The sequence below is a fragment of the Hyposmocoma kahamanoa genome, unplaced genomic scaffold, assembly GCF_003589595.1.
Source record: "Hyposmocoma kahamanoa isolate Upper Pololo Valley unplaced genomic scaffold, ASM358959v1 76, whole genome shotgun sequence".
NCBI classification, from domain to species: domain Eukaryota; kingdom Metazoa; phylum Arthropoda; class Insecta; order Lepidoptera; family Cosmopterigidae; genus Hyposmocoma; species Hyposmocoma kahamanoa.
The window spans coordinates 3,218,232-3,227,827 of record NW_020653900.1 but is presented as its reverse complement, the minus strand read 5'-3'; the positions used below and the strand labels follow the sequence as shown (position 1 = coordinate 3,227,827).

General features: G+C 35.7%; 1 protein-coding gene across 1 annotated transcript in view; it reads right to left on the bottom strand.

Moving 5' to 3' along the window:
- LOC113232497 overlaps positions 1 to 3,387 on the bottom strand; it is a 14,297-nt gene extending 10,910 nt beyond the window's left edge. The window contains exon 1 of the mRNA XM_026467244.1: positions 2,890 to 3,387. Within this exon, the coding sequence (XP_026323029.1) occupies positions 2,890 to 3,190 (301 nt within the window). The 5' untranslated portion in view covers positions 3,191 to 3,387. The remainder of the gene's footprint in view (positions 1 to 2,889) is intronic.
- Positions 3,388 to 9,596: the final 6,209 nt, after the last annotated feature.

The window sequence follows — 9,596 nt, the reverse complement described above, 5'->3', positions numbered from 1 at the left end:
AAATGTACTATTATTTTTAATATCTTTAAAATGTACTATTATTTTTATTAGCTTCGATAGTTTAGTCACGTGTACCAGAATCTGATGGCACGTAGAAAAATTTAAATTTATAGTGGACAACATCGATATAGTAGGAAAAAATGTACTAGATATTTCATATTTTTTAATTGACCAAAATTGCCTCGTGCATGTTTGAAGGTCTGTATGAATTTGTGTGTGAGAAAGGTAAGTCATTTCGGACACATTAAATTAAACAAAAATATATCAAATTTATTATGGGCGATAGATTTATTTACGTTTGAAGTTTGAAGTAACTCGCATTTGCGCTATTTATCTTTTTTTTACCAATCATTGTCTACACACTGCAGTCTTGCCGACCTAGTAAATCCAAGTCACCTATAAGGGACCTTCACTGCGAACATGCTCTTGTAATGTACCGTTCCAAAGCGAACATTACAGGCGGAGAGGGAGGTGAGCCGAGCATTCGCTGCGCAACACTTGTAACATTCGGTAGCCTACTTCATCGGGAACATTCGCCTATAATGTAACAATCTGATCAGATTGTAAGGCTGCGACTCCACCAGATATGGAGGAAATGTTTTCAAGTCTTTAATTAAGTTAGGTACTTGCGAGTGCCTTTGAATGCCCTTGAGTGCCTTGGTGTCCCTTTGAGTGCCTTTGAGTGCCCTTGCGTGCCTTTAAGTGCGTTTGAGTGCCTTTGAGTGCGTTTGAGTGCCTTTAAATGTCTTTAAGTACCTTTGAGTGCCTTTGAGTGCTTTTGAGTGCGTTTGAGTGTCCGCGAGTGCCTTTTAGTGCATTTTAATGCTTTTGAGTGCCTTTCGGTGCCTTGTAGTGCATTTTAGTGCCTTTGAATGCGTTTGAGTGCCTTTGAGGGTCATGAGGTCTTTGAGTGCGTTTGAGTATTTCAGTGAATTTTACTTCCTTTTAGTGCCCTTGAAAGCGTTTGAGTGTCTTGAGTGCCTTTGCACACTATATGGAGCACTGTATATATTAATATGATATGAAATAAATATCATGTCGTGAGTTACGTATACAGATATGCGAACAACTCTAACATCAAGTCAACGCACTTGTATTTGTAGCAGAAACATGCGCCCCGTGCGATTAGCGATTGTAAATTACTATTATATTGTAAAATACTTTTCGGCCCAACGCTCGTTCCTTCGGACGTAGTTTAAATTTTTTTCGTTCAGAAATCCATTGTGGAAGTTTAATATAACTATTATCTACAATTTTCTCGTTTTTACTTCACCGTCATTATGTTGTGCATACTAACATACTAACCTATTCTAAGTGAAAATACTAGTATCAAATTATATGGGTCTTTGCTTGAAATAAATAATTATGTTTTAGTCTATTAGTCTATAATAATCTAATAGTTTCCAAATGCACGTAAGACGTTTTACCTTTCCAGGGTCAAATTGTATTTTTTAACCTCAACCTATGTGGCATGCCCCTATGTAAAGTCTCGCAGTTCAAGTAGGTAGTCTTTCCGGTGACCGTTAGCTATATGTTGGCCCGCATGTCTCCACGGTGCCCTAGAGCCGTAAAGCTCATGCTTTTTAAAGCCTTTGCAAATCCTTTTACACGTGCAGCTTGTGGAATAAGTATACACAGAAAGCGTTTTTCGCCCTACGCGTCCAATATGATTATTTGTGTTAGTGGGAAATTGTACACATACTCAAAGCCCCGTATTAAGGAAACCTTATATCTGTAAACCATGGACACATACATAGTTAACCATGAATTATATCCAAACTCACGAGAGGAATAAATGTACCTACACCATATAAATATTTCTCACGGCCCGTGAATCGAACCAGGGATCTCTGCGTGGCAGACCAGCATGGTAAACGTTTGGCCAAGGAGGCAATTAAATTGACAAGAAGCTTACTTACTGTCGCGTAAACAAGTCTACAGTCTGCGAGCATGTCATGGATAAACCTACATATTCAATCAAGTTTGACAAACCCCAGGTCTTCGCAAAAAAGTCCGTTATCTACCCAGGATGCTGCGAAAGGTCCTTGAATTTAAAAAACATCTTAATTTCAACAGGGAACATGGTTTTTCTGTACCACCAGTTTGGGGTCCAGTATTTCCTTTGATGAAAAATCCCAAACAGACATAGACTTGGACAATGGTTACAAGCTTGACTGTGAGTGCGGTATCTGTTCTATTGGACAAACGAAGCGAAGTATTTGTACCCGCGTCAAAGAACGTATAGCTGATGTCAAACACCGTCGCGTAAACAAGTCTGCAGTCTGCGAGCGTGTCATGGATATTCCTACACATTCAATGAAGTTTGACAAACCCCGTGTCCTTGCAAAAGAAGTCCGTTATCTACTCAGGATGCTGCAAGAGGCCATTGAAATTAAAAAACATCCTAATTTTAACAGGGAAGACGGTTTCTCCGTACCACCAGTTTGGAATCCAGTATATCCTCTGACGAAAAATCCCAAACAGACATAAGACTAATTAATATATGCAGTACTAATTAATATTTTTTTGGTTTATTTAATTTCTATTATAAATAATAATAAATTGAACTTAATAAAAATTTACTCAATAAAATAATTTGTAAAAGTTAATGTAGCGTAAATTCGAATGTTTTCTTTGCAAAATTAAAAATAAGGTATATAATTAATAACTATTGTAACTATAGTGAATAAATAAGGTGGTTTGCATAATATTAGACATAACTGGTTGAAGACCACCTCAGTCAACCGTGACCATGGGACCTGTAAAGGGCCCGAAACGTCGGTTTGTTTGAAAAAACAAATATACGCGATTTAAATCCGGAAAAGGTTCATTTTCTATGTGTAACAATCGCGAAAACCTAAGAACTCGATATTCGATAAGTTTACTTACATTTTTTTGATGCAACATTGGACAGGCAACATGGTGGTGGAAACGTAGGTGAAGTGTAACATATATGCTTCACTGGCGGATACGGATACGTTGGTATGCAACGTACGGATTTCCCTCGTAATGGACAATAACACTGTTGATGGCACTTAAAAGGTTTACACTGTTTAAGTGTAATGGGGAAACAGTTACCTTTTACATTCTTAGGAGGACGGGCGCATTGGTTGCCATAGAGTAAAAAGATGTGTTTAAGTATGCTGTTAACATTTGGAGATTTGTGTTTTAAGAAGTATTTTAGGAACATACTACTAGTATTTGTGCCAAATGTTCGAAATCAATATTTATATAAGACTTTCTTAGCTTCAGTAGATCATTCAATTGTCATTTTCATTTCCCAATTTCTATTGCAAATCCAGTGTTCTTTGAACTTGTTTCAAGTTTTCCGTTTTATTCTACACAATTTTTACAGCTGGTTCAGCATTATTGTTTTCTTATCGCACACACAGCGTGTATGTATATTTGTTGTTTTAAATATACATACAAAATTTGTAATTTTTTTGCAAAATCATTACTGAAAATTAACATGAAATTATTAATTATATTTTCTTCTTCCTGTTGCCTATTGACGGTGCTTATTTAGCATTTCGCCAGCGGCATATTTAAAAATAATATGTAAAAATTTTTTAAGTTAAATTTCACTCCATAAGTACATTTACAAATACAAATAAATTTTGATGTGGTTTTTTAAATTGTGACCCGTATATTGACAGTAAAAATTTGACGCCCTGTGTCAAAAGCTGCAATGTTCATGACGGAGTAAACTATTTTTTTCCATCCTCTAAGGAGTAAGCTGATAACCTGGACTTATTGGAAATAATAGACATGTACTGCCTTCTATCGGCAAAAATTGGTTCTACTCTCATTTGTGTTGAAATGCTTCTCACTGGTAGCTCAGTTCGTAAAGTGGAGAGCTCCTTATGAAAGAATTCGTCCAGGGAAGTACTGACATCGTTTTATAATATCAAGTGATAGAACGGACAAGTCGTGCGTCTGATGATAAGCTAGACGCCTGTACATAACAGCTGCAGTGCCGCTTAGAGCTTTAAATTCGGCAAAGATCTGAGGGGCACTGCCACTGCGCCCGACATCCTGAGACATAAGTTGACAAGTCGCATGTGCCTGTAATTTCACCAGCTCCCTTACCCTTTAAAATCGGAACACAGTAATGCTAATATTACTGCTTGGCGGCAGAAATAGGTAAGGTGGCAGTACTTCCCTAGACGAACTCTTTCTCAAGGAGGTCTACTACTGCTGCTACCATTTCTGTCGTCAAATAATGCTGGTGAAATTACAGGCCCTTGGGACTTGTCACCTAGTCGCAGGGTGACGGGCGCAGTGGCAGTATCTCCCAGACCACTCTGAGTGGCACTGCAACTGCTACGGACAGGCGTGTCGCTTATGACCAGGTGCACGATATATTCGTCCCGTCACTTTGTATAACAAAAAAAGTGAATAACGTATTAATACACAATCAGGCAATTAAATGAGGCAGTTAAAGTTAAAGGCTCGATGATGTAATAACTAAAAAATATGGAGCTTTGATCCTGGACTTAATATAACAATATTGTAAAGAATTGTATGATCTACTAAACAGTTTTATTAAAGGCATGAAGTAAGGGCAAGAAAGTAAGAAGTAAATAAAGTTGTAAAAAAAAGATAAAAATCAGTCTTCAAACGTTGTTAAATGCTCAATTATTTTGTCCGTAAGTTTTCAGATAGTTTAAATTTTGTGCAAAGGAGATTATGGTCATTCTGTTTTTATTAAAGCCTATACGAAAGAGACAATGGTATTTTCTTAAGAGAGTCAGCGATTCGGCCAGTATAATTGTAAGGACCACTGACAAATATCTAGATAGACGCCGCAAGTGTACGCACTTCGCGTGCCCAAAGTAACTGAAATTCACTTAGTTGCCGCTGCTACACTTCAGAACGCGCTCGACCGTTATCGTAAGTAGATAAACACCAGTTGAAAACGCGAAAAATACATAATTGTGCCATTATAAACTGCAAAAGCACCATAACTGTGGGTTACAGTGTGGGTAAACAGGGACGTTTCCTTCCAGGGGCAAGTGATTTTGTAATCAGAAGATGCATAATTTATTTTAAAAACAATTATTTTCGTTTTCTATGAATTTCGAGAAAACAAATATGCAACCGAGTGTATGTCTCATGATTTGTAATACATTGCGGCTTTTACTTGGTGCGATATATTTGTGATTTTTTGTTAATACACCATGAATATCGAACGAGCGCACGTTTGTATAATGCATTCAGTTTCGTGGTACGGCCGCTTGTACATTTCTTTGTCCAAATTTAACATTTAGTGATGTATACGTTAGGCAACACTGTTCTCCATTCTGATCGATTTTGAAAACAAAGGCACGAAAATTATTATGACCTTAGCAATATTATAAAAATATTCTATAACTCTTTTGTTCTAACGTTTAGTTACGTTTCGTTTTTTTTTTCAGTTTTGTAGTATATATTATCAGTAGTACCTGTAATTTCGATAATTTTTGAAGCACGTTGCCTCGAATGTCCGAAAATAGTGAGCAAATACATTAAAAATAAATTACATACCTCACCGGATATGTAATACGAGTAATACAAAACAATATATAATGCAAAGAATTAACAGTGCGCTGTTTTTACAAAAACCTGGCGTTGGTCATACGTATGAGTTCGTTGCTTTCGAGGACGAAGGTGGTCTAGTTTATCCCACCAAAGATGCTATCCAAATATGCAGAGTAGCAGAGTTAGAAATCCGTAAAATAATAAACAAATCACAAAAATTTCACATGAGGCCGTCATTAAGTAAACCTCTTCTGATTAATAAGATTTTACCATATTTTGTCAGCAGTAAGATTTTTATTTGTCTTGCCAATCAATTTGATCAATTACCAACAGAAAACCATCTAGTAAAATTAATTAAGGCAGTCGCATGTTCATATATTAACGTGCGTTTTCATTATTTAAGCCAATCGATAAGTTCTTCTATTACAAAAATATGTTATATAATAAGCTCATTTTATTGGAAGGACTAGAATTTTAGTATTTGAAGTCGATTAAAAACTAAAGTCTTAATTTTTTTAAATAATCAACATTTTTAAATACCAAGTAATAATATTAAAAGCAAGTAAAATAAAACAAAATAAAGCACTTAACTCTCCTATTCTAGTATTTTTCTACTATATTGATATTACGACTACTCGTAATCAATAAATACTTGAACAAAAATTATTGTATTTGGAATCGATTAAGTGAATGGAATACGCGTGTATAACGCGTATTCCGTTCAATCAATCCATTTTTAAAATATAAATAAATAAAATAATTGTACTATTATTTGTAATGTAAATTCAATTTAATTTAATTCTTAATTGTTTACTTCATTAATAATTATTATTTTCGGTTAACAAAATTCAATTTAATTGTTAAGTAATGTAATGTCTCAATGCCAGACAAAGACAAAGAAAGAGGAGGGATCCTCTCTCCACATCTCTGTTTTGCGCCACTGAGGTCAATCTTTTAAAGCTGTTACACACGGCGACATTTAGCGGTTACACCATTTTATCCGGTGGCGCCTTAGAGGATGTAAAAAGGCGCAGTAAAGGCCATCACCACCACCAAAATGTGTAGTGCAATGCACATAATCAAACCGTTACGATATCATAGCGATTTAGTCGTTGAACTGCGATTTCGTATTCACGTGTGACAGTCGAACTTCAACGAGTACAATTTTAAAGTCGTTCGATCCAAATATCGTTAAAGACCCGGCCTTACGGGTCATGCAAACTGGTCATTTGAGCTTCGAGCACAGTTTTACAAACCATACAGTAGCGCAACGAATGTAGATGCACAGAGCAACAGCTGTTAGCAACTCCCCTTCTTTACCCCAACCTACACGAGATGAGTCAGGCCGCGTCCTGCAAACACGCTTTGTTTGCCGGATCGATCGCTGAAGGTTGTAGGGTGTGCGTGTTTTAAAATATTTTTGAATACGTTCAGCGAGTTCTACGAAAATCGTTGTATGTGTTTATAACGGCGTATATGAACTGTTTTGTATACGGATGTAATTCGAAAACGAAATACAGTAGGGATGTAAAATTTCGTAGAATTATTAGACTAGCTATTGAGTCACGGCCATTTTCATGTTTCCCCTATTCTTTTATGATTGAATTGTTCATCTGGATGCAAATACAGTATACTTACTTATTGTAATTATTTTTTATAACACCACGTGACGGGATCAACAAGTCATGATCTGAGTGAATGGTGGTAAGCGACACGCCTATTCATAACTTCTTAGGGGCATTGCCACTGCGCCCGTCACCCTGAGACATAAGTTGACAAGTCTCATATGCCTGTAATATCACTAATACCCTTACGCTTCCAAACCGGAACGCAGTAATGCTCATCTGGACATATAATATTATAAGACTTTCACTTCGTTTAAAATTTCATTAGTATTTTAGACGGTAAACTAATTGGCAATTGGTATCACTTATTATTGTACACACGCCAGGGATGTACTGGCTTTGCATTATATGTTGTTTTGTATTACTCGTATTACATATCCGGCGATGTATGTAATTTTTTTTTTATGTATTTGCTCTCTATATTCGGACATTCGTGGCAACGTGCTGAAAAAATTCTCGAAATTACAGATACTACTGATAATACTGATAATGATTTAACTGCCTCTGTGGCCGAACGGTTACCACGCCGGACTGCCACGCAGAGGCCCCAGGTTCGATTCCCGGGCCGGGAGAAATATTTGTATGACCTACATTTATTTCTCTCGTGAGTTTGGGTGTAATTTGTGGTTGTCTATGTGTGTGTCCATGGCACCCGCGACACAGGGTTTCCCTAGTGCGGGGCTATGTTGAGTGTGTGCGTTATTATTATTATTATTATAATATATACTACAAAACTGAAAGAAAATCGAAATGTTACTAAACATTATAACAAAAGAGTTACAGAATATTTTTATAATATTGCTAAGGTCATAATAATTTTCGTGCCTTTGTTTTCAAAATCGATCAGAATCGAGAACAGTGTTGCCTAACGTATACATCACAAAATGTTTAATTTGGCCAAAGAAATGTACAAGCGCCCGTACCACGAAATTGAATGCATTATATAAACGTGCGTTAATTCTTTGCATTATATGTATATTGTTTTGTATTTCTCGTATTACATAGCCGGCGATGTACGTAATAATTATTATTTTTTTATTTATTATCTCACTATATTTGGACATTCGAGGCAACAACGTGCTGCAAAAATTATCGAAATTACAGATACTACTGATTAATAGATACTATAAAACTGAAAAAAAACGAAATGTTACTAAATGTTATAACAAACGAGTTATAGAATATTTTTATAATATTTTTGAGGTCATAATAATTTTCGTGCCTTTATTTTCAAAATCGAGAACAGTGTTGCCTAACGTATACATCACTGAACGTTAAATTTGGCTAAAGAAATGTACACACGTCAGCACGTCAAGCTACACATTGACGTATCTTGTTCCGTTGCACTGGAGGCGATTTTCGAACAAAAATGTGTAGCCTGATGTGCCGTTGCCCGTTCAATAATCCGCACGTTATAAAAATTACACAAAAAAAGACTAATATAAATAAAACGGAAATAACACAAAAAACAGGGTAAAAAACATTTAAACAACAAGTTACGTAATACTATACTGACATGTGTGCGGCCGTGGTGTGTACAAAAGGATACCATTCACCTAAAGTCACAACCAAGACTAGCCTGTAACGCTAATTTCCAAAGGGCCCTAGCCGTAATTTATTTTTTAACCGACTTTAAAAAGGAGGAGGTTCTCAATTCGACTATGTTTTTTTTGTATGTTACGTAATGACTCCGGTATTTGTGAACCGATTTTCATGATTCTTTTTTTGTTGGAAAGAGGGTACCTCCAAAGTGGTCCCATTTCATTTTGAAGAAAATCATCCACCTCTAAGGGTGGCTGATCACTCATGAACATTCATTTTTAAATAGCGCCTAAATTTTACTTAAGGAGCAATTATTTTAATGATTGGTTTTGCTATTCTTCAATTCAAGGTGTTTTTCTCTCTCAATATACTTTTAGTGAGAACCGATTTTTATTATCTCCTGTGTCAAGTCCCGTATAGTGGCGAACTAGGGGATCTCTCAATAAAACATAGCAAATAGACGTGATTCCATGTACTTTTGAGGTCGGTTTTTTTAGTAGTCTGTACGAGATTATATTTTACCTTATTTAAACATCTAAATAAAAAACAAATGAGTATTGACAGCTATTATTAATACATTCAAAATATCAATTGACCAATATTAGTATACCATCTTCAATAAAGAATGATTCAACACCAAACATGACAAGCTTAAAGTAGGCTTTTTTAAAAGAATATCTTTTATCTACATAAATATTTAATTGTGGTGTATAAATCATTCTTGAAATATTACATCTGTTCCACAATTCAAGGCATTACGTACATTTATTATTCAGATACTTAATTTTATACTACCCCACAACACAGTCATTTTTATTTAAAATCGCTTCAAGTGTGACAGCAATGATTAGAAAGATAATATGTGTACTTAGAAACAATTGAGACTGCACAGAATATCGATTCTATGAT